This window comes from Pelobates fuscus, chromosome 3, assembly GCF_036172605.1.
Source record: "Pelobates fuscus isolate aPelFus1 chromosome 3, aPelFus1.pri, whole genome shotgun sequence".
In the NCBI taxonomy this organism is placed as follows: domain Eukaryota; kingdom Metazoa; phylum Chordata; class Amphibia; order Anura; family Pelobatidae; genus Pelobates; species Pelobates fuscus.
The window spans coordinates 354,931,944-354,957,546 of NC_086319.1; the positions used below are offsets into that span (position 1 = coordinate 354,931,944).

The window sequence follows — 25,603 nt, forward strand, 5'->3', positions numbered from 1 at the left end:
CCTGATGGTACATTTCCTCTACGATGGTCTATGTGTCGTTAAAGCCCAGCACTGCATGACGATACAGTCATGGGGTCCTTAAGGCGTTAAACAGCAAGCACACATTGTATGTCAACTATCACTACGGGATTAATAAGTTAGATTTAAGATGCAAAATGAAAAAAAAAAAAACACTTACCCAGTCTCCCAAAGCCCCACCACCTGAACCCACCACGACCTATTTACTCACCTCGAACTTGTCTGAGATATCTTGCTACAAGACCTATTCCATGAGTTAGTCTGCGCAACCCTACTTCATCTTAAGATAACATCCTAGCTCATATAATTCCTTGAACCACCACGAATCGTACAGCTCCCCAGACTAACAAACACTTGTCTCTCCTGCACAATACTACACATAACTTACTTCAACATGTATACACCTGAAATGCCAAATCTGGCAACTTGGACACACAACCCTGATACAACCATATGCCTATCTTGTTGAGAAACACATCTTCATTGAATGTTTAACCACGCTAAAGAAAAACAAAATGTGCGTAAACCTCAAAATGTCATAATGCTATACTACTGGTACTGTTTGAATGTTTTTATGCCTGCTGTTGTGGCAGAACAAACATGTATGTAACCATAAGCACAACGCAAAAATAAAGAATTTAAAAAACAAACAAACAAACACTAATAATATGGATGCCAAGAACACACGTACTTAGCTGTGATGACATTTTCTGTAACTTTCGACTGGTGTCTTCTAAGAATGAATTTAGTAACTGGATTGATCCCTGGATGTCTTCCAACTGGAAAAAAAAGATAATTAAGACTGAATTTCATTTATTTCCTAAATGATAACAAGCATGATGGTTAGATTTAAACAAGCAGGCAATGTAAGACATATATTAAGATTGAGATCAAAATCTATTTCTCACTGGTTATTGTTCACAAAACAGCACTAAATATTGCTCCTAATCACAAATAACTCTGTGTACTGGTCTAAAGGCTGGAACCCATATATAGGAATACTGATGGAGCTCTATCCAAAGGTCTGTTAATATACACAGCAACTGATCAATTCACTAAAGTTATATAGTCTTTTCTGCAATTACTTCCAACGTTTTTGTTCCATATTTTAATGGTTACCCAGACAATTTAATCTCAATGAAGTGTGTAAAACATGGCAGTATTTTAGAAAACTGCAAAGCTTACATTGCAGGATTAAATCCACCTCAAATCTTAGAGTTTGATTCAATACTATCCCATGAGAAGCATTGGATATACACATGATGCTCGCTACACATGCACATCATGTTCTCAGTGCTCCTCTATGAGGCGCTTTGGATTCAACCATTGTCTTAAGCGGAGAGGTGAACGGCGCCGAGGGAGTCTCGGAGCTGGAAAAAGGTGCGCAAAACCTTTCATTTTAATGTAAAAAGAGGTAGGATCTGTATATAACTAGGGACAGGTGCACTATGTGTATAGAAGACCACTTTGACAAAAATGTTATTCACTCAAGACAGATACAGAATTGAAAGAATTTTCCCAATTTGGCTATTTTGGACTACAATTCAAAATTCTTTAACTAGTAACTACACAATTTAGCTTGTGCCGTTTGCCTCATTTACTTAGGTTATCCTTATTTCTCATGTTTTGCATAAATATTTCTGGCCTCTGGGACTCCGTCTATATTTACCCTCAAAAATCACCTTTATCGTTGCATGTTTTGGTTGTCCAGATAATTTTAAAATGTAGCTGCAATAACTCTCTACTCGTCTATGACCCATTACATTCAGTCTAGCCTAATGTTTGTGAGTACTCTGTGAGATGCCCTGGGAAGTGCTATAATCATTGCAGAGAACATGCCTACCCAACCAGGGTAAGAAAGGATAACTGGCCGCGATTCATCTACCTGATGAGAGATGAAAAACAAAGCAGAACAGATCTAAACCCAAGTCAGAGACCAGCCTCTCCTGTTCTGATTACATTATTATTATGGAATAAAGTTTTCAGAGGGTATTAGGGTATCAAAGAGAGTTGTCAGCCTCTGATAAACGTGAAAGGGTACAGAGTTTGTCAAGCGGTTGACAGGAGTTATTAAAGAAATTCTGTTTTAATGCATACAAGCAGAAAACGTATACACAGTGATATTTACAGGGTAATAGTTGAGAATCCAAGCACACATTGCACTCCCAGCTCACCCTAGAGTTCAGATTACGACCTTAGATAATGTTTTACAAGTTTGGGCTACCTGCCACCTCCCACCAGTATCTGGACCCAGTTTCTGTGGAGCAAAGACCTCCCACCAAGGAGCTCTGCCAATCTAGGAATAACTTTGGATAGCGCACCCACAGTCCAAGTTACAAAGATTCTGGTAACTGCGTTTGGAATCAAGAATCTCTTTTTCAAGAAATGTGATCAAAAAGGGCACTTCAAGAAAGGAATGCAAGGAAAAATATATGTAAAAAAAAAAATTGGGATTAAAGGGAAAACTGTAAAATGGTTCAGGTTTAACTGGGGGAGATGTTGAATATAAAGCTTGGAGAAAGTCTCTCTAAGCAGTTAAAGCAGCAAGCTAATTTATCTCCCATGTTATGTTGTAGTGGGGGGCCTTAAAACAACGGAGTTACAAATATTGCCATTTTTTTTCTTCACTTTAAACAATCATTATTAAAGTGGCACTGTCACACCGAACTTACCTTTCTCCTATTGTTTCCTCTTCTCTTCCTCTCTCAGAATCTGTTCTTTTCTTTAAAACTTAAGACAAAGTAGGGACTACTTTGTCTTACGCTTTACTTTCTTTGACCAAAGAAGGAGCTTAAGTCGGCTCTATTTCCTGTGTCCCAGAAAGTACCCACACTTCTCCTTCACACAGGAAATGGAATTGACTTAAGCTCCTCCTTGGATCAAAGAAACAAAGCGTAAGAAATACATAAGACAAAGTAAGGACTAGTTTGTCTTATGGTTTAAAGAAAACTAGATCAGAAATAAAGAAAAGAACAGATTCTGAAAGATGGAGAAGAGGAAACAATAGGAGAAAGGTAAGTTCTGTGTGACAGTGCTGCTTTAAGTAAGCCTTGAAGATATATGGTGTGTGCACGGATCTCTTTGAGTTTTTTTCTAAGCATGAACCTATCCAAAAGGACACATCAAAAATGCAGTGTAAATCGTTGAGCAATTGTGGACCCTACTGGAGAAGCGTATGACAGCAACACATTCTTTACTGCCTGAAAGAGACCAGAGGAGCTGGGATACAAGCAAGCGACGAGTGCGGAGACACGCTCATGACCTAGCCGATTGCAGCAACCAAAGCCTGCTTTGAACAGTGTACCTGCTGCAAGACTGCGGTTGCGGAGGAATTCTGGAAGGACACCTCAAGGCCGGAAGACAGGTATCCAGCTCATCCGCTACTCACCTGGCTCTCAATCCAAATGGAGCAGTCACCCCCACATAGCCCACACCCTCGGGAAGTCCTAGACCTGAGAAACAACTGCCGGGAGGGGATCCAGGGGAGCCCGCACTTGTTCCTGTGGTCGCTGCCTTGGTTCTATTGCTGGCGATTGTCCCCTGGCTTCCAGCAATTCTTGTAGTGTTTTTCTCTTTAGGTTTGTGTAGTCTATGGATTGGTTCGGCTCACGAACGCTGGTTAAGTTCGGCTGGGAAGTACAATCCCACATCTGCCACCAATTGTAGCTGACTCCGGGTAACCGGACCGGTTACCTCCGCTAATAGCTTCCTTCAGCTGCTCAGGATCCACTTAGGATATAAAGAGACCCATTTCGCCCTAGTAACTGGACGACACACAGTTCTGGAGGTACAACACAATTTTATTGCCACACACTGCTTATATGCATAGTCCCATGCAAGGGGTCTTCCATGCACATAAACAGTGGTTATCCCAGGATCCTCTATGCTTGGGGGGGTCGCTGTTCCTTTGTCTTCCAAATATAGAAAGCCCGCCACTCAAGCGAGGTGTCTCCCGCCCAGGACGGCCGCGGTGGTTCCGCAACATTATAGCACCAACTAATTCCGCAGCGCTTTGCAATATTATGAAAGGGGGGGGAATTTACAATAAATGAGACAATTACAGAGTGACACAGGAACAATAGGTAGATGAGGGCCCTTATCTAACGAGCTTACAGTCCAGAGGAGGTGGGGTACAAATACACAACAGAGCAGCAAGGGTGACAGCCACCAAACAAGGTTGTGAAGTAGCAGAGCTGGAGGTGTGAGTGAAGTATGATTTTTTTTTAGGAGAGCAAGAGACTGATTTGGAAAAGTATAGTTAAGTTACTCTGGAAGTCCATAAGCATTTCTGAAGAGATGTGTTTTGAGGGACTTCTTAAACAATTGAAGACAAGGTGAGAGTCTGATGGGGGTAGGCAGGCTGTTCCAAAAATAGTAAGCCGCCCGCAAGAAGTCCTGCAAGCGTGAGTTAGCAGTAAGGGTGCGAGCAGCAGACATGAGAAGGTCACTGGCAGAGCGTAAAGACCGAGAAGGGGCATATCGATAGATAAGTTCATTATTATTATTCTATTCATAAGCAGGGCTATACATAGGACACAAGGTCACGCAATTAGGCTGGAAGAAAGGCGATTTCATCTAAGGCAGAGAAAATGTTTGGTTTTTTTTACAATAAGAGCAATAATGATATTGAATTATCTGCCTGAAGAGGTGGTTTTATCAGAATATACGAAAAACCAAACAACAAAATGCAAAATGAGGTCTGACTCAGAGATAGCTTGAGACTAACCACATATCTGGAAATATCTATAGCGGTAGCGTCTGATATAACCGTCCTGGCTGGCAAAGCTGTAGGTGTCACTATAGACCGCTGTAGGTGTCACTATAGACCCATAAACAGAAAAAGTAATAATAATACTAGTAAACAAATAAGGTATATACAAGTGGTGCTAGAATTCCATGCCCGTCAAAGGGGGTATAGGTAGGGATATAATTATGCCATATAATATCAAATCTCAACCCTAATTATCAGCTTTATTATAATGCACTATAAGGGAATGAGTATCGAATACCTAAGTCCCCACCATAAGTACCTCCTAGAAAATGTCAGTAATCAGTACATAAGTAAAAAAAGGCTCCAAATAGAGCTGGTTCAGATATAGAGGGAGGTAGAAGATGATATAAAGTGCTAATTATGATATGAGAAGAAAAACGCCCAACGTATGTTTCGGTGCTACAGAGAAGCACCTTCGTCAGGGGTCCCTGACAAAGGTGCTTCTCTCATATCATGTAAATGAGCACTGGGCACTGGTGGTTTTAGCACCATGATGATCACCTAAATTTACTTTCTATTTCTTTCTATGCCTGTCTAGTTAGATTAACAGGGAGAGAGGCTTTTTAATTTAAATTAGCAGTCTGATTTTTGACTGTTATTAGCACTTTATATCATCTTCTACCTCCCTCTATATCTGAACCAGCTCTATTTGGAGCCTTTTTTACTTATGTACTGATTACTGACATTTTCTAGGAGGTACTTATGGTGGGGACTTAGGTATTCGATACTCATTCCCTTATAGTGCATTATAATAAAGCTGATAATTAGGGTTGAGATTTGATATTATATGGCATAATTATATCCCTACCTATACCCCCTTTGACGGGCATGGAATTCTAGCACCACTTGTATATACCTTATTTGTTTACTAGTATTATTATTACTTTTTCTGTTTATGGGTCTATAGTGACACCTACAGCGGTCTATAGTGACACCTACAGCTTTGCCAGCCAGGACGGTTATATCAGACGCTACCGCTATAGATATTTCCAGATATGTGGTTAGTCTCAAGCTATCTCTGAGTCTGACCGCATTTTGTTGTTTGGTTTTTCGTATATTTGGGGTTAAGCCCCTCTCTGAGATATCTGGAGTCTCAAATCGGTACATCAGTCTCTGAGTGGCATCTGTCACTATCCCCTTGGGCAACTTTGGGGCAGTTTGTACAGTTGTACACACAGAGATATTGAACTTTGTGTTCTTTGCTTTTTTTTATCAGAATATACAAAGATGTTTAAACTGTAATTGGATAAATACTTGCAAAAACATAACATACAGGGATATAATTTCTAATAACTGGGGTAATAGCTGCTTGATCTAAGTAGATATCTGACTGCTATTTTGGGGTCAAGAATGAATTTTTTCCTAGTTTGTTGCAAAATTGGAAGCGCTTCAGACTAGGTTTTTTTTTGCCTTCTTTCTATCAACAGCAAAAACATATGTGAAGAAGGCTGGACTTGATGGACGCAAGTCTCTTTTCAGCTATGTAACTATTATAGATAAGTGCATTAAAGGACCACTCTAGTGCCAGGAAAACATACTCGTTTTCCTGGCACTAGAGTGCCCTGAGGGTGCCCCCACCCTCAGGGTCCCCCTCCCGCCCGGCTCTGGAAAGGGGAAAGTGTTTAAAACTTACTTTTTTCCAGCGGTGGGCGGAGAGCTCTCCTCCTCCGATCCTCCTCTTCTCCTCCCCGTCGGCTGGCTGCGCGCGCATTCAGCCGGTCACATAGGAAAGCATTCTTAATGCTTTCCTATGGACGCTTGCGTGCTCTCACTGTGATTTTCACAGTGAGAATCACGCAAGCGCCTCTAGCGGCTGTCAATGAGACAGCCACTAGAGGAAATAGGGGAAGGCTTAACCCATTCACAAACATAGCAGTTTCTCTGAAACTGCTATGTTTATGAAAAAATGGGTTAACCCTAGAAGGACCTGGCACCCAGACCACTTCATTAAGCTGAAGTGGTCTGGGTGCCTAGAGTGGTCCTTTAAACAGAATGTCTAAAATAACGTGTCTCATGGCACTATGGCAAAGCTTATGTTACAGGAGTCAATAGGTTAGAACTGAATATTATATGGAATAACAAAAGTGCAAGGCAACGAATGTACATGTAAAGGGCAATATCTGCCAGTTGAGTGTCTAATTACCAGAACTCATAACCTGATATAGAAAAAAGAAAAAAAAAAAAACTGCAGCAGACTACCACCTCCATGATTTGAGGAAAGATTTAAAAATTAAAAAAAATAAAACTGCTGTGTGCCAAGATGCTAAGAGTGTGCAGCAGAGGATTATCGGAACCAGACAGCAGCAACTAATAATGCCAGAGGTTGCTCTTTCCCTGGGCTAGGAGAGGAATGGGAGAGACATCAAAGACACGATATTAATTAATGCTAATAACACAGACTTAGACTTGTAATCAGTATTTCATGATAACCAATTCCTGTATTTAACAAGAATGTTCTGATCTGCTTCCTGTGCCAAATTACATACCACAATTCCCATGCAGCCAAACACTGCCCCCTGCTGGTTCAATAAGCCCTGGTAGTCAGGCTTGCTGTGAAGAATGCCATCCTGAGAGGTCGGTAAGTGTAAAATGCTGGCCGATGGAGATTCTGGCAATTTATTTTCTGTGAACTGCCTTAAAGAGAAGAAAAACACAAAGAAATTATTGTAAATCCAAATAATAGAGGAAGAAAAAAACAAAACAGGAAAATAGGTTTTTCTAAAAAGATCAAAACAACTCCAGAGACACAATTGCTTTCTTGCTCGGTAAAGAAATAGAATAATGATGATGTTTGCTTTCTGTTCTTCTCTTTAGAAATTCTGCAGTTTGTATCACCTGAACAAAAAACTTACTGTGAAAGCTTAATAATTAGTTTTATCAGACAACTTGAAACATTAACCTGCCACTGAGGAAAGGGTCAGAAACACATTACAGAGGTACACTCCAAGTACCATAACCATTTATGCACTTTGTAGGCAACCTTCGGCACTCCAGATGTTTTGGACTACACCTCCCATGATGCTTTGCCAGCATTATGGGCGTAAAAGCATCATGGGGGATGAAGCAAACAACATCTGGAGTGCCGAAGGTTGCCTATCCATGGCCTAGGTTATAGTGCAGGAGATTCCCTGCCTCATTCTCTCTGTACATAACTGAAGCAATTGGAGAAAACTGAGGCAGCTATAAGCCCATACTAATCTGAGAGATGTCACATTATACTTTCTGCCCATTAAAGTACTTGTATCACGTGAGGAAGCTGGGCATGCACACGTTAAATAAGCCACTAAATATACTAACAGCCTCATTCACAGCTTACAGTGAAGGGAACTGTAAGAAATGTGAATTTTAATGGAAGTGCCACAGCATTTTGGAGAGCGCTGAAGGCCAGCCTCCTGTCCACAGACTAATGGCCAGGTCCAAAGAGCACCTAAAAGGGGTTATTGTCACTGGGGAAGCCGCAGAAGCTAGCTCTGCTTTCCAGTCAGGCTTGAGAACCTCTGGGGATCGCCAGAACTAGTCACTGGAGAGGCCGCGGAAGCTTGCTCTGCTTTCCAGTCAGGCTTGAGAACCTCTGGGGATCGCCAGAACTAGTCACTGGAGAGGCCGCGGAAGCTTGCTCTGCTTTCCAGTCAGGCTTGAGAACCTCTGGGGATCGCCAGAACTAGTCACTGGAGAGGCCGCGGAAGCTTGCTCTGCTTTCCAGTCAGGCTTGAGAACCTCTGGGGATCGCCAGAACTAGTAACTGGAGAGGCCGCGGAAGCTTGCTCTGCTTTCCAGTCAGGCTTGAGAACCTCTGGGGATCGCCAAAACTCTTTTTACATCCTGATCACATGACTGGGGATACCCTGTAACACCTTGTAACTACTTCTCAGATTGGGACTGTGCCAAGGTCTGGTCAATCTTTTAACAGGTATTGCTCGGTCCCCCAACCTGCAAATAGGGCACTAATTGGAAGGGAGGTCAGTTTGGCATCAGATGTACTTGGGGCTTGAGAGCTTTTCCCTTCCTAGAGGGCCACAAACCCCTTTTTGGAGACCAGGACTAAGCTGCAACCTGGTAAAAGTTAAGAGAGAAAAAATAAAAACGCTGATCCACTCACATCAGAGACTATTTGGACAGCAAGGGGGCTCGGTAACAAACTTTCCAGGGATATATATTTTTGGTGGTACAGTCCAGGGAAAGGAGGCTCTGGTGGACATTTAATATGCTGTGCCTCTAGGACTGTGATGGTACAGCAGGGAGCCGATTGTTCTAGCTGGGGATAATGTGATTAAATCCCCAGACAGAGTGACTCTGGGGAGGGACAATTGTATAGTGCATTCTATTGTAAGAAAGACCTCCTGCAGAGAGAGTCAACATTGTTACATATAAATTGCTGTGTTGTGTGCAATAAAAATGTATTGTGCACCCTAAATTCAGATGTATCTAATGTATGGTGGAAAGGCTATAGTAAAGCTTCAATCACTGCTCTGCAGAATAGAAGGTCTTCAGAGCTACGTTCACTGCAGCCTGGTCTGGTGGAAGAGGTCCTCAGTGACCCCAGTCAAGCTTTGACAACTGAGTCTGAAGCTCTCCAGGCTCCCTGATAGCAACTATGAAGCTGACCTGGCGGAGATACGGGAGTATGGGAGCTCCGTCACAGTAATTAATAAACAAAGCATGTAGGAAGCCATTAGTGATATAGATGGCAAGATTTCAAGATGTATTCTGTTCATGAAAGGTGTTGACCCTCGCATTTTTAATAACTAAAATTTGTTTACCAACAGCTATAGTTTGAGACAAACAGAGGAACGAAAGGACAAGCATACTCCAAACGGAACAGAGAGAGAGATAACATTCTGCATCTTGGAAGAGGGGTGCAGGACATGTTCTCCATTACGTGCAGCAATAACATTGATTGTGTAAAGTTAAAGGAACAACACCTAAAGAACTTTACATTCTTTAAAAAGAAAGTAGTTGATTAATCGCACAGGGAATCAAAACATGATTTGAAAGAAAAAGGAGATGGGAAATATTTAACCAGCCCCACCACATCCCTCCCTCTTCCTTCCCTTCCAACAACAAATATGAAAAAAATAAGCAAACAATACTTTTTATGCTGGAGCAACCCATCTTTTATGCATCATTCAACCTAATGAGTTAAAATCATTTAATTATATAAATAGTACTAACCTAGAAAAGTCGTCGGCCTTCTGTTTGTAGTCCTCAAGGAGTTTGTCCCAGCATTCAGTCTCTTCAGAAAACCTAAGAAAACAGAAATGTCATTTTAGTAATTGATCTATGAACAAACATTCTATTATATTCATGGAGTGCTTTGACCTTGACATATTTCATGATTCCATTTGACCGAAATGAAAAACCTATAAAACGGATTTAAACTTACAAACTACGGTAAGTTGTTACTAAAACATCTACAATTTATAAAGGGAATAAAATGTTGCAAAGAAGAAGAAAAAAACATCAATATATTCTAAAATAAACTAAATGTAAAATTTGTTTCAAATAATTCCTATAATGTTTACTGTAAATGTAATGAATTATACTGAATGCAAATTAAAAACCACGTGTGATTTGTTTTCCACATTATGCTCACAACTGCGTAATTCTATTGGTTTGCTTTCTCATGTTGATTTATATAATTAGTAAATATGTATGTACCCTGATTTTAATGCTGTTTTTTAAAAGTTGTGCAATAGTGGGGGGAGGAATTGTATTAAATATAACTCTCCTAAATGACCCAGCTTACAGAAAACTGTACATACACAGCCTCACTGTATTTAAAAATTCAGGTTTTCAGAATCATTTGTGAAATCACAAAGGGCCTAGCTAAAAGGAGAGAGGCTCTATGAAAGAATAAAAAGCAACTACAGAGGTTTCGCAGATTAGCGTTGCATTTTAATGAGTCTTATTTTTCATGTACTACTAATTAACACAAGAACAAGAGAAATATACAAAAAGTGAGCAAGAGTGAGGTCACTACAGTGCCAAAATCAAAGAAAGAGTAACACTAGAGTAGCATACATTACAAACCTGCTGTGTTTCTAAACAGAAGAAAAATGTAGAAGTGAAAAATGGAAACAATGTGCAGCTTAGTAGATCAGGCCCACTCATGAAACCCACATTTGATATAGTACAAATAACAGATGTTTCGGACTCCTTTCCCTTTTCAGTGTACATCTGATATTTGTACTTTAGCAAATGTGGGTTTCACAAGTGGGTCTGATGTACTAAGCTGCACAATGTGTATTTTCTGTTGGTCTCCAATGGAACGCAATCTACAACTACAGAAAGAGATTTCTGTGACGAGACCAATCTCGCCACATTGCATTGGAGGAGCCTGGTTCCCCACCTGCTCCCTTTAGTCTATGGCCCGGACTTTTAAAAGACTTTATTCTCCCTGCAGAAAGGCTTATTCGTGCCTTACAGCCAGGGCGTTCGGTAGATTTTATCTACCGAACAAAATACCGAAGGCGCGACCACCGGGAAGCTGGCATGTGCCTTCAATCTACCGACCTGAAGCTGGCGTGTGCCTTCAATCTACCTCCCTGAAGCTAGCATGTGCCGTCAATTGACCACCCAGTAGCTGCGGTTAACCGCAGCTTAATTGATTGTTACTGGGTGGCCACGGTTACACTTAGCGTCCGCTAGGTGGCGGTGTTTTAGAGTTCTCCGGATGGCCAGCGGTGCTCAGCCCGGATTCAGTGCACTCAAAGCAGATACTTTTACGTGCAGGCACCGCTGAGCTTCCAGCCTTCCCTGCTTCGTGAATTTGTGGCTATTTAACCGAACGTCGGTTCAATCGGGACTTTACTAAGTGAATGTATTTGACCCAGATATCTATGCCATGGAGCCTATTCGTGAAATTAAAGACTTTGGCTCCATGGCAATTGAACTATGTGTATGGGATCTGAGCGCTATTCGGTAGTTATGTGCACTCAGATCCGAGCTATCTGGGGATATGTGACATGTATGGATTTTGTGTAATAAATGTAATATAATATGTTTTAATGTATTTTAATGTCTTTGTGTCCCCACATGTATAATGGTGATTTGCCTCTGTCCTGGGAGATAATTTGATTACTTCCCAATTATCTCCAGGATGGAGGGAGGGAGATTAGGATGCATTATGGGGATGTTTTACTTCTGTGTGTCTGAATGTGATACATGTCTGTCTGTGTTACAGTCTTCCATCTGGTCCCCTAGGGGAGTGTCCACCAGGTGGGAGACCTGCATAAATACTGAGCAGGTAGCCCTGAATAAAGCTGATCACTGCTTGACCCTCAACATGGAGCTCTGTCTCGTTCTTGGGGGGATTTACTGTATGCTGTTAGAAGACTGATTGCTAGGAGTGTAAGCCGCTTGGGTGCTTTTCGTCTGCTAGCAGCTATTCGTGAGGTTCCAGTTCGAGAGTTTGGAGCATTCCCTAGTATTCAGTTCGGGAGTTTGGTGTTCTGCAGTAGCTGTGCCTGTGTCTCTGCAAGGGAAGATCTACTAAGCGGTGGTTTCAATCCTTTTATGTCTGGGGGTGCCATTACAATTTCCATTAAAGAAACACCATAGGCAATGTATCTGCTTCATCTCATTAAAATGGTTATAATGTCTGGAGTCCCCTGGTACCATCATTTCTTTCAACAGTTTTTAATGTGTTTATGTTTTAATGCTAAACAATAGTCCCCGGCAGTCCATGCACTCTGTGCTGCTTTGGCTAATAAGGAAGTATTAGGCTGAGCAGCAATGGGCAGCTGTGACTGGCTGAGAGTGTCAGCTGACTGCTTTTAACCTATCAGAGCTCCAACTGACGGTATGAATGGGTACGACAACAAGGAAGTGTGTAATCTCTGCCTTAGCTACACATACAGAAGGGGCTGGACTGTGAGTGGCCAGGGACTCATTTTGTGGCATACTGCACAAACATGGTGCAACACTGAATGGAGGGACAGTTTCAGGGCAATTCAAAGAGATGAAATGGTTATATTGACTAGTGTCCCTTTAACTTTACTTGCTGCCATCCCTCCCTATACAGGAGTCCAGTCATGTGTGCAAGATGCAGTAGCCTGCTCTTTTCAAACAGATAACTGCAAGCAGCATGTGCGCATTTAAGCATGTCAGACATTCTACAAATTGTGTAGGTAGTTATGGGATTTGCATTTTCTAATAAACCTTACCTATAAGGGAATATGATTTTATTAGTTTATCCCTTTTTACTGTACATGTTACTGTAATGATCCCCGTTCCCCCTTTAACCCCCCCCCCCCCCCCGCCCCCTCCCTCCGAATGACTGTGTGACTGTGTCTCCCCTCCCAGGATTCTCAATAGACCTCAGATGAAGAGTCAAGAGTTGAAGAGAATCAAGTGGATGACGACTACAGCAGTCGCAAGGGACAGGTTCAGGTAATTAAAACTCCCTCTTTCGCTGCCCCCCCACTTAAAAAGGAGCAGTCCACATCGGGGGTCTGTGCAAAATATGCAAAGACCCGAGATGGTAACAGAACCAAATTTTTCTGAAGGATTACAAGGGGATACTGTATAATTTATACTAGTGATATTTCTGCAAAGAATAAAGAAAGAATTAAAAAAAATAAACAAACAACTTTCAGTATATACCCGACTCATTTTCTGGTGGTTCTGAAAACCTTGCTGATGGTTTGAAATCATCTATACACATTACTTCACATAACCATTCTAAGCACTGTTGCATGCATTGGTCTCTCCTGCACCAGCATTTTATTACACAGTGATCAATGTGGTCAATCCACTTATTCCTGAAACAATTGCTAAAAGCAGCCAAACAGTCTTCTTTCTATATTCCTGAGTGCCAACGAATGAAAAATTATGCTTTTCATAGCCAACTGTATCAGATTTGTAAGGAAAAAAAGGTAACTAATTAAATTTGAAAACTGTCCAACTTCTTCCACATATCATATTGATCTCACCTATGAACAAGAGTAATTTTCTGCATGAAGAAACTAAAAGTTTGGAAAGAAAGGTGTTTGTAAATGTAGAGTGCAGAAGGGATCATGGCAACTTAAGTTAAAAATGAAAAAGTAAAGCTGCACAGAACTAAATATAGACAAAGCTAAAGAGACGTACCTAGACAGAATATCTACACAGCAAAGGTCAAAAAAATTACATTAAAAGTAAGAAAGAAATTGTGCGTTCTGGAGGAAGTTGACAAAATACAATTTAATAATTGCCTACAGGTTGCCTAAGGCCAACAATAGTTTCAGGGTATGTAACAACCTGTACAAGGACTAGTTACATCATTACTCTAATAGGACTTGGAACAGCCGCAGTTGCAAAGCTTTCCAGTTCCCCCATTAAAAGCAAACAAAGCAAAAGAAGGCTTTACAGAGAAGTTAACCAGCATTACAAAAGCGAGACAAACCATGTGCTCTTCTAATGGTTCAAGCTGCATAGGATGGAAAAAATCTATATAAAATTATAAAAATCTATATAAAAATCAATTTTGCCCATTTTGAAATTTGCAGGTGGGCAGATTGGCTAGCGATTTCACTTCACTTTTTAAAATGATGCAATACATACGTTTTAAGCCATTCTCAACACAGGCATGGATATCGGATAGCTCTTCCATGAAGAAGTCCTGAGGACGAAACTGGTCGAACGCATACGGAGCCTCTTTAACTCTCTCTTCGCTCTATTTGGGAGATCCTTATCCAGAACTCACTCCTTTATTACCCCTTGGGATCCAGGACCTTGGTGCATTCATGAGCTGACTCAAAACATGTTGAAGTCCCTTTGTGGAAGGTCTTTTGACCTATTGATGTGCCTTGGCGGACCACTTTGATTAAAAGCTGGAATATCATTTCCTAACTGGAGTACTGCCAGTATATTTTGGGAGACCGATAACCATTATATGTATATTATCTCATTGGTGATCCTCACAAATTTAATTGTAGCACCATTTCTTTTGCCTTTCAAGTTCAAAAGGGTTACTCTGAGTACCATAAAAATATGGCACATTTGCAAAGAAGTTTATGGTGTTGAAGGTACTTTGCATTCACCTTTAGCTATGCAAATTGTTTATAACAATTAAAACAAAATAAATAAATAAAAAAAAAAAAAAAAACTTGGAAAAGAACCAAGTCAGGGACGCATGCAAATCAGACGGTAGCAATGCCAACAAAACTGTCAACAAGGATGTTTATACAATGACAGCAGTTATATTTCATTAAGTGCACCCTTTTCTCGTTTATATTTTATTATGTGCACCTTTGTCTCTTTTGTTATTTTTTTTAAACACTTAAAAGTGCAGCCTTTTTAATGAATTAGAAAAATCAATTGAGATTATTATAATTTTAAGAGCCTTACACACGTGCTCTATTTACTTTTTATGGCTGGTATTAGTTAATATGGCAAACAATGCTTAGAAATGCTGTGAGAGGAACTGCCCAGATGCTAATTTTTTGGGGGGTTTTTGCTTGGCTGCTTACTACACTATGACTGGTGAGGGGGCAAAGGGGTGGTTATTGGCTTTTTATTTATCTGTTTACATTTTAACGTGCCGACTGGCAATCATGCACTGGTCAGCTGCCACATGGTTGACCTCATGTTTTTTTTTCTTTTGTTTGCTTTTTTAAACTATTTGGTTTCTGGCTGTTAGCATTGCCATCAAGCAAATAGCACTTAAAATTATTGTTTGCTTGCCAAGAATTTACCATACTGCTCAAAACCAGAATGATAATGTTGACTGCACACAGAAAGACTCCTTGCTCCATAGCCACAATGATGTAGTGGTTTTTATGTTTGCAGTGTCCCTTTAATGGTTGCGAGTTGGAAAAAAAAAAAGCAATCATTACATTAATTGACACAAACCTAACATGGATCGTAAATAGTGGAGTTTGCTTATAGAAAATTGTCAAGGCACTTTATCTTCAACTCAAGAATAAACTTGTACCATTAGTAAAAGAACTAATCTACCGCATGCAGCCTCCCTTTTCCCCCATGAGAACATGAATACACAAATTTAAACATCTTCACTGCCAAAAGCCAGCTTATAATTAGCAATATGCTGCACATGTTTCAGAAATAAACATGAATACAGCAATCGCATCTACTGACAAAGAGCAAAAGTACCCTTTAGCACAGAATTAACCATACCAATATTTATCATTCATGAAGTGCGCAAGCCAAGAAAATTGAGCTTCATATACACAAATTTCGGAAAAGAAAAATCAGCTGAAAAGTAGATCTGACAAAGAAGACACCCTAAATTAAACACAAGGAAAAGACAAATATATACACCTGCTTCAATATAAGTGCCACTTCTTTTTAGAACAAAGCAGTCGTGGTTTATTCTACAATAACTTTTTCAAGCTACAGTATACTAAATATTAAAGTGCAATAGACAGAGTGATTGTTAGTGTGCATTAGCCCAATAACAATCTAGCTTGATATCATTTACAAAGAAATTTACAATCTAAATTTAGTAGCAATGTGTTACAAAACACAATAAACATAAGGACATACTTGTTCTGGTAGTATGATATTACTAAAGCGAAACAGAGGAATGATGGTAGGAGGAGATAACTGGCAAGGTCAGACATCTCAGTGGACCATCTCCACAAGCCAATATTGAGTTACTGCACATAAATGAGAATACAGCACTGACATAGCATTAATATCAAGGAAGTTGGATGGAGAAGATGGTGGTGCGAAGAATAGTGCTTTCACTGGCTACTTTGTGTTCAATTTAAGCATGTCTGCACTGACTAAGAGCGGTTCTGTCACCACCTTTGCAAATACCCCAGACAGTGGCATCGCCACACGGGGACCAGTGGCCAGGGGGCATGGAAAGGTAAAAATTTACTTACCTGAATCGGTCTCTCACAGGCACCGCAATCCTCTTCCAATCGGTCCTCTTGAGCTCCCAGCAGTTTAACTGCTGGGAGCCTATGTCAGCGCTATAAAGAGTACAGCATCAAGGTCTTTGGAGGAACCTGCGCAGAAAGTACTTTTTTCCCTACAGCTGTCACTGGTGATGACTTGAGGAAATTACAAGCTTGACGGCAGCAGCTCCGCCTTGTGTCAAGCTTTGTCAAGTGTGTAAAAAGAAAATGTGTCAATGTGAGCATTTTACAAGAATTCTATCATTATCAAAAAATTATTTTGGGGGAGATGGGAGTTGGAGATAGCTGTGCTTTAAATATAAAAACTGAACATTTTCAAAATCATAATCCTCCCTCCATAGGTCATAAAAAACCAGACCATAAAAGTTTGGTTTTACTGTCAAGCAGTAAAACTGAGCTTACGTAAAATAATATAGGGGCTCACACAAATAAAATGGTGCAAAAAAAAAAAAATAGAATTGAATTTTAAATTCCATTTATTCTTTGCGTGACTATCACATAAGCATTTCTCCTTACAGGGGCGCACCAAAAGCACCAGGGTCGAATATTTATTGCACAAATTTGTTAACTGTATGTTAGAAAGAGTTTCCTCAAGGCCCCGTTAGAAGGGTCTCTCTAACACTCTGGCCCTCCATTAAAAATATAGTAATACAATAGCTCTTTGGTACCCAGCCCAAGTTGGCTCTTCTCACCTTAATTGCTGTTGCTAGATGCTGCGGCTGGCAGGTTGCAGAGGCCGGTAGGCCTCTTTTTTTCTCCAGCCCCTTTGTGCATCTATTTCTCCCACAACCCCTTTGCGCGTCTGTTTCTCCCACAACCCCTTTGCGCGTCTGTTTCTCCCACAACCCCTTTGCGCGTCTGTTTCTCCCACAACCCCTTTGCGTGTCTTTTTAACCTTTCACAGTCACTCTTTGTCCCACCAGCCCTTCTGTGTGCCTTAGTTCCCCCTCCCATTAACCCCCCCGCCCCTACCTGTGTCCCATTACCCCCCCGACCCTTACTGTGTCCCATTAACCCCCTTGCCCATTCCTGTGCCCCATTAACCCCCTCTGCCCCGCTCCTTAATGTGTCCCATTAGTCCCCCCAAATAGGGACTACTTTGTCTTATGTATTTTTCCTACACCAGACTTTCTTAGACACTGGGCAGAGCTACAGTGTCCATCCCGACAGCCTTTACCACTGATGGCTGCAGGAAATTGCCTCTGTCTATGAAGGACCTGCAGTTTCCTCCATAGACCTCAGTGCTGTACCCAGACAGTGACAGTGCCGCTTTAAGTGTGCACATTCACAAGAATGGGGCCATGAAAAAGGTTCCTCAGTTGGTCAGGAATACATAACTTACATGGTATAATATATATATCTCGTCTAATCCTAGCTGCTGAGTGCACACACACACACACACTTTATTAAAAATATAATTGTACAACTGCACTATGTTTATGTCTATGTTTTTTGGGGAGTGTATGTATTGGTAAAGGGACCCTTTTTTTCCTTTTCTTGTGTATAGGAATTTTGGGTAATATTTTTTCTTTATTATATTTATAGGAATCTTTTCTTTACCTGCTTGTACTTCTACATTTGTTTAGATTTGTAAAACGGATATTTAGAATAACCATTTAAGACCTTGATTGTGGCAATTATTATATTATGAACATCTGCTTGCCTACAAGATAGACAAATAGCTGTCTGTCAACTGTCTAAAGCAGAATTAAAGAATGCCAAAATAAAGATTTTACAGTGTACTTAACTGACTGATCAACACATGTGACCTGCCAGAATTCACAAATGTCAAGAAGAAAGGTTTTACAGGCTGCTATGATTTACTAGTACACTATACACCTTATAGGCATAATAAATATAACATGTCAACTTTATACAGATTTCAACATCCCGCATATGTTTATGCCGATGTGCTTTCAGCCTTAAAATTATGACAAATTTGACAAAACGAATTCTACAGCTAGTGATAGGATTTTTTTTACAACAGCTTGCATTGTCTCACACTGTAGAAATTCCATATAGTTTACATAGCTTCATAATTCATCTATATAAAAAGAAAGAAATATCTGCATAAAATGGAATACATAAATCTCTATTATAAATCATGTAGATGACGAAAAGGAAATATTCATTTTCAAGTATATGCTATTAATATTAGAGGGTTAAATGGTATTTGACTCTTGTTAGTCACACTCCATTGCAAGTGAATTTGAGTTATTGTTTTACTCTGTAGTTCTTTCTAGTTTGTGAGTGGGGACCAGATGATTCTCTTAATATGCCAACAGGCTAATGTTCATGCAGACAGCACAATAACCATTTGCTATTTTACCTTCCTGTGGTCAGACAGCTGCAGATCCAAAAAGGTTTTAATGGAGCACCACCATCTAGCACGCCTGGCCCCCTCTTACCTCCCTAAATATAGTAGAATCTTACTTGTATTTAAGTCTGTAGCTAATGGCTCTGCCGCTGTTTGCCTGTTAACTGCCTCGGTCTGCTGACATCATCAGAAGTGGTGATCTGAGTCAATCACAGTGCTTCCCCATAGGATTGGCTGAGACTCAAGAAGCCGATCAGTGGTAGAGCCAGCACAAGTCAAACACAGACCTGGACAATCAGCATCTCCTCTTAGAGATGCATTGAATCAATGCATCTCTATGAGGAAAGTTCAGTGTCTGCATGCAGAGGGAGGAGACACTGAATGGCAGTTATGCATAAAAAGCATGTATATGTGATTTATTTTTATATTTACCAGTTGCTTCTTTGTTACGCTTTAAATATCCACTTTAAGAGACACACTGATATAACCAGTGTCCTATCCCTAGGAAAGCTGGAAAAGTTATTTGTGCCTGACGGATTTTACACATGTGCAGTTGGATAATGTCGTCACCTTGTGACAACCTGAGAGGGGTAGAAGAGAGGGAGTTTGATCAGTGTGATTCATGCAGAGCAGGCTTCGGTGTTGGGTTGCTCTATCCTGCGTCTGCATAATGATGCCCTGTGTGATGGATCCTAAACCAGGACTGTGGATTAACCAGTGCAGGTCTCCTAAACAAACAATTCTGTAAAAGAACTAATCACCCCTGGCCACCTTCTATCCTCCCCAACTCATACCACACTGAGCACTCCCTTTCTCGACCGCATAATGGTTCCAGGAGCCAGGGACTGGTGAAAATCGCATGGAACTTTAAATCTGCCTGGTTCAGTGCAGCTGCCCGGTGATAACAATAGCCGATCCTACATCCTTGAAGTAACACCTAGAAGATCGATTTTTAGAGGAAAGGTAGAGGAGGGCCAAAGAAAACAGACTATTTCGGTGAACAGCACTAAGACGAGACAGCCTGGAACTTCGCGCCGATCGTGATGTGATCTTAGCCCAGTCCAACTTCATTAGATTATTTCTCAGGCTAGGAACATCTGATACACTTTTTGGACACTCTTTTTGGAACAAGACTTACCCGTGGATGCATGATTTGTATGTATAACTTATGTTTCAGGGATAATGTTATATGTTTTTTTGTTATTTAGCTGCCCTGGTGTCTGGGGACTTAATGAAGTTAACAGTCTTTAATTAAATGATCTCCCAGACCCAGAGACGTCAGGGATGTAATATATAGGATCTGAGTGACGCTGGATGTCCTTTAATGTATAGCGTGAGGATGTCCAATGTGAGTTGGGCGACCATAAGTCACCTAAACACCCGGAAGTCGTCTTAGTGGCTGTCTGGTAGACAGCCGCTAGAGGTGGAGTTCACTCTGGCAGGTAATTATTGCAGTTTATCAAAAACTGCAATAATTAACACTGCAGGGTTAAGAGACCTGGGGCACTGCACACAGACCACTTCAGTGTCCCTTTAAGTATGTACAGGAATATATATGCCATATAATTTTTTATCAACGTCAAAAATACAATTCTTAAAGGAACCCTATAGTCACCAGGAACAATACAGCTTAATTTAGTGATTCTAGTGTCTATATCCTGTCTCTGTAAGTTTTTTTATGTAAGCTCTGCTTTTTCAGAGAAAAGGCAGTGTTTACCTTGCTGCCTAATAACACCTCTAGTGGCAGTCACTCAAACGGCCACTAAAGTGTCTCCTATCTCAGCACCTACATTCAGAGTGGAGGCGACGCTGAACGTTCCCCATAGAGATACATTGCTTTAATGCTTCACTATGAGGAGATGTTGATTAGTAATTGATAATCTCAGTTATGGAGGTGGGCCAGCTGCGGCGACACTGGCACGACATTGGAAAACAGGCGAGTAAAAACACCATTCCCATTCGATCGGAGGACACAGACAGACAGATACACACAGACAGGCACGGATTGACACACACAAGATATTTATCATTTGATACACACACAAAGAATCATAGATCCACACAGACAAATACACACACACAGACATACATGCAAGACAGATATACACACAGAAAAAAAGTTAATACATATTTTTAGCCACTCTGTTTCCTACCTTTTGGGGGGTCCAGTGGGACTGAGCACAGCAGCAGACATTAGATTGGTGTGGCTGGCTGCGGCTAATGGAAGTGGGCTGCCGCTGGTCAAGACTCCTCTATTCCACCTGTCTTGATTTCATGTGCAGCTCACTGTGTGCCGGGAGGAAGTGAAGGGATCTGTAATTACTTCCTCCCGGCGCTGAAGCCGTGCAAATTGTAAGCGCACAAGTACGCTGACCTAGCCTAGGCCCAACAGTTGCACATTAAAAGAGACAAGAACATTTGTGAGAGTTTTAAGACTCTATACGTAAACATCACATGTTTAAACATGTAGTTTCTAATTGATTTTTTAAATAAAGAGTTAGGTGTTTTTTATTATTCTGTAATGACAAATTGCTAAGAATTCTAATTTACCCTTTACTTTTGAAGGCATATCTGAATTAAGATTGTTAGCTGCCTGCATTTTTCTTTTACTGTCTAGTCTAGTCCTCATGTTGTAGGGAAAAAAATTAGCTGCCACTAGCCTCAATGTGAAAAGTAGGGGATGAGGTCCAAGGATCACAGATCCACTGGTATTTCTACATTAGCTGATAGTACAGCTTTTATTACAATTTGGATTGCTAGTACAAAATATTCCAAAACAATTACAAAAACTCAAATAGTTTTAGGCAATTAAATCTATAATTCGTTTTTTTATGTTTGGTGAGAGTAGAGAATTAAATGTTCAAAAACGTAATTAACTCACTATCATAATTTTATGTTCTAATAACATCAAAATTAAAATGTTTTATATTTCAAATTAATTAAAACACCTTTAAATAATAAAGGTACATTTTTATTACAAAACTCATAATACACAAAAAAAATATCAATCCTCAGGAGTCTTGGATCCTAAAATGTCCTTGTTGACTATTTTATAAATCTACCTGTTGCTAGTTGTTTACTAAATATAAATAAAAAAAACGTCTGCCTGATTCAAAGTGGATCGAAAAGAAGGAGGATGCTGTTGTCAAAGAGGATTGTGACCAATAACTTATCTCAGGGCTAGTGCCCCCAGACCTTGCAGGGCAGATGCAGCTCTGTTTAGCTCCCCTGGTCTTCGCCACTTGGTCGCAGTGATACTAACTGATGGACTGGGGAGAGGTCAGAAGCCAGAGCCGACAGCATAGAACTGTATGCCTCATCAGAGAACAACCACAACATAATCTGTCAAATCTTTAAGCAGGGACAATAAAAAAAAACAAACAAAAAAAAAACCCATACATGCAATCAGGGTGCTTTTTTTTTTTTTTTGGTACGGGAACTGGTGGAAAGAGCAAGCCCTCTGAGGAAAATGTCAAACCGGAGGCTTTCCCAACAAGCAGAGTGCAAGCGTCTTGTTTCTCCCTATTCCACCTTGGGAGCAGGTGAAATGGGTATCAGCCTCAGACTTGGGGAGCCGCCTGGAGGCATTGTTGGCTTTTGTATTCCTAATCAACGCCCTGGAGGATGACCACACATTTAAAAAACAGTATACATGTGGTGCCCATTTTCTAATCAAGTGCGTCTACTGTTAATCCTTCATCAAGTCTTGACTGGTGCTTTGGGATACTGCTGGATTGAGAGGACATCCGGATTGAGTAAAGGAGGCTAATGTAGTACAAAAGTGCCATTAGAGAGGCAATTTTACTGAAATTCCAACACAGTAAAAATATTTCATGAGGAAAAGGAGGGATACAAAACGGTGGAGCTATTGCTGTCAAGCCCCCAGCTTTCTCACGCAATCCTCTATAGACATCAGCGTTGTACTCTTGCAAATGCACGAGAGTACAGCACCAACGTCGGCTCCTGACAGATCAAGCGTCAGGAGCTGAAAAGGATCCCATGGAAGAAGATGGTGATGGCCACGAGGGACAGCTTCAATATAAAAATTCACCTTTCACCTCGCCAGCTACACCATGAAAGCAGCAAAGTCACCAAGATACGCAAAAACCACAGGAGGGGGAGTCGATTTAAGGGAAGTACATCTTCCCGCCTGTGCATTTTCTGGAGAAATTGTCGGCAAATGCAAATAATTACAGTATTGTATTTAAATGGCACAAACAATTTCTGAAGCGCTTTACAGTGGGTGGAATAACAAACAGATCTATTTACCTTAAGATTACTTGTTACGCTCCCTGATTGATTGAAGAGTGGGACTACAGTCTCAATATTTTACCTCATTGCTAGAGCAAAAACATACATTTGGCCACTACATTTAATATGGCACCTCAAGAATAGGCTTAAGTCGCTGCAATGCAAATTGCAATATTATATTGAAGTGGTACTGTCATTTTTAGTTTTATGTTCTTTTACCACGTGCATCATAATTATTACCATATGTTAAGGCAGCATTAGCTACACCTCCCCTGACTGTAACTTAGCTTTCCTACACACTGTATTTAATTTAGAAGTTCTTGAAGCCTGCTCTTTTAACTGCCAGCTAAGGCCTGCACCAGCCAGTTGTAAAAAGGAACTGCAATTTACAGAGCAGAACATAAGAACTTCTAAAGTAAACATACTGTGCTGTAAAAATGAAGGCTTTTTTCATGGAGTCTAGGTCTTCGAGAGTAACAGCTAGGGAAGGTGTGGCCAGGTCTGCAGAAGAGATGAAAAAGTCTGGAAAAGCCAGGGATAAAAAAAAAAAGAAAAGGAAAAAGAAAAACCTTTTGGACACATGATGTAGAGCTCCTCCTTGACGGATGTAAAGCTAAAATAACGCTGCAAGGAAATGGAACTGCAGGAAATGTAAGAATGATAGGCTAATAAGGGATGATATGATGATCACTAAGTGCAGTTGAAAAGAGTATTCTGAATGTTATCCTCAATGAGCAGGACTAGCACAGAGAAGAAAACAGGACTTGAAGGACAGCTGATGTGTTCAAAATAACTGTACTGAGGAAGGTGATATCAGTGGGAAATAGACAATGTAGCATTCCAAACAGGATGTGAGGAGTAAATTAGTGTTTTGTTAGTTTTATGTCTGAAGGATATATGCATCCTTTAAATATTGGACATATGTGGCAAAATCTAGTAAGGCGAGTGACTAACACAGGAGGTTCGGGTTGGGAAACAAGTTCAGTTATTTCAATAAAAAGGAATGTATCAGGTGTTAATATTGATATTATTTTAATAAGTTTTAGATAGCAAAAAGACATACAGAAAGATTTCCAAACAGGCCATTTCTGACACAATTTAACAAAGTGAGTGAAAGATCAGGGAAGATCGTCTAGATTTTAAGGTTGCCAACAAAAGTTGATACTAAAACTTAAAAGATTCTTTAGTTAGATTTTCCTTCTCTTCACTCACTTTGTATTTTGCCAATTGACAAAAAATAAATGAACATTTCCTTTTTTATAAAACATTCTTATTTTACATCATTTTTTTTTTCATTTTTTTTAAAACCTGCCTAAAACATTTGCACAGTAGTGTTTATGTTGTCACACCTCCCAAACCAAAGAGTATATAGAATTTTTTTGTTTTTTAAATGTACTACAATACACATTCTACCCTACAACAGGCTCCACTTACTTTGTTATGTATCTCCTGATCTGTTCCTTTACAGCTTCTGACTCAGGGTTGGATTCAAAACTATAAATGGGAAAAAAAAAGTTAATACTCAGTAAATTGTGTACATCTAACCATCTCACAAACCTATATAATTCCTGGTTAGGTGCTCAGTACAGAACATGTATACATCTGTACCTGTTACGGAACTGTAAAATGCAATCAATTGTTTCTAACCCACCCTGGACCTTCCCCCTGGGTATAGTGGACATAGCTCCTTTGAAGGCCCTTACTGCCAACCATTCCATGTCCCCCTAATACCGGTATAATTTCCACACTGTAGGGGCCTGGAGATTACCATCAGCCACCTGGAACACCTTCCCGGGCAACAAGTCAGCAGCCAGGCAGTTAGAACATCAGAAAAGTTGCAGTTGAATACCAAATTGTTTACCAAACAGTTAATTGGAGAGGACGGGACGGTGAAGAGGCATCTGTAGATACCCAGGATTCTAGGGCACTCCTCTCTCAGAGAGCAAAGGAAAAACTTTTCCTTGACAGGGACTAACCAGCCACACGTGTGGAATTCTGAACCGGATCGGAGGATGGCCATGACCCGGCAAAACTGTAAAGTAGCTCAGGCTAGAACCCTCCAATCCAGGCGCTAATTGAACTGTGTTCGGTTATGCCTGGGAGCTACCAGGGGATGTAAAAGATATGGGGAGTATATGTTGGAAAGAGGGGTGTTTGGGGTTCAGAATACCTGGCACTCATGTCTTTAAAGGCAAGACGGTACTTAATTTAACAAACTGAACAGTGATTAAATAAGTGTTTCACAACCTTATCTTGGTAGTGGAAGGGTGAGATTATTCTATTGATCACCCCTTGCTGTTCCCTCTATAAATAGCTGCTTGTTATGCCAATTCAGATGCTATCACTTGTTATATAATGTACAGTAACCTGGTGATAACA

The 25,603-nt window shown here is 40.5% G+C and overlaps 1 protein-coding gene across 1 annotated transcript in view; it reads right to left on the reverse strand.

The window, feature by feature from the left end:
• DSN1 (DSN1 component of MIS12 kinetochore complex) overlaps positions 1-25,603 on the reverse strand; it is a 52,441-nt gene that overhangs the window by 9,157 nt on the left and 17,681 nt on the right. Inside the window, exons 6-9 of the mRNA XM_063449185.1 lie at positions 24,659-24,718; positions 9,962-10,033; positions 7,276-7,423; positions 710-797 (exon numbers count right to left, since the gene is read on the reverse strand). Of these exons, the coding sequence (XP_063305255.1) occupies positions 710-797; positions 7,276-7,423; positions 9,962-10,033; positions 24,659-24,718 (368 nt within the window). The remainder of the gene's footprint in view (positions 1-709; positions 798-7,275; positions 7,424-9,961; positions 10,034-24,658; positions 24,719-25,603) is intronic.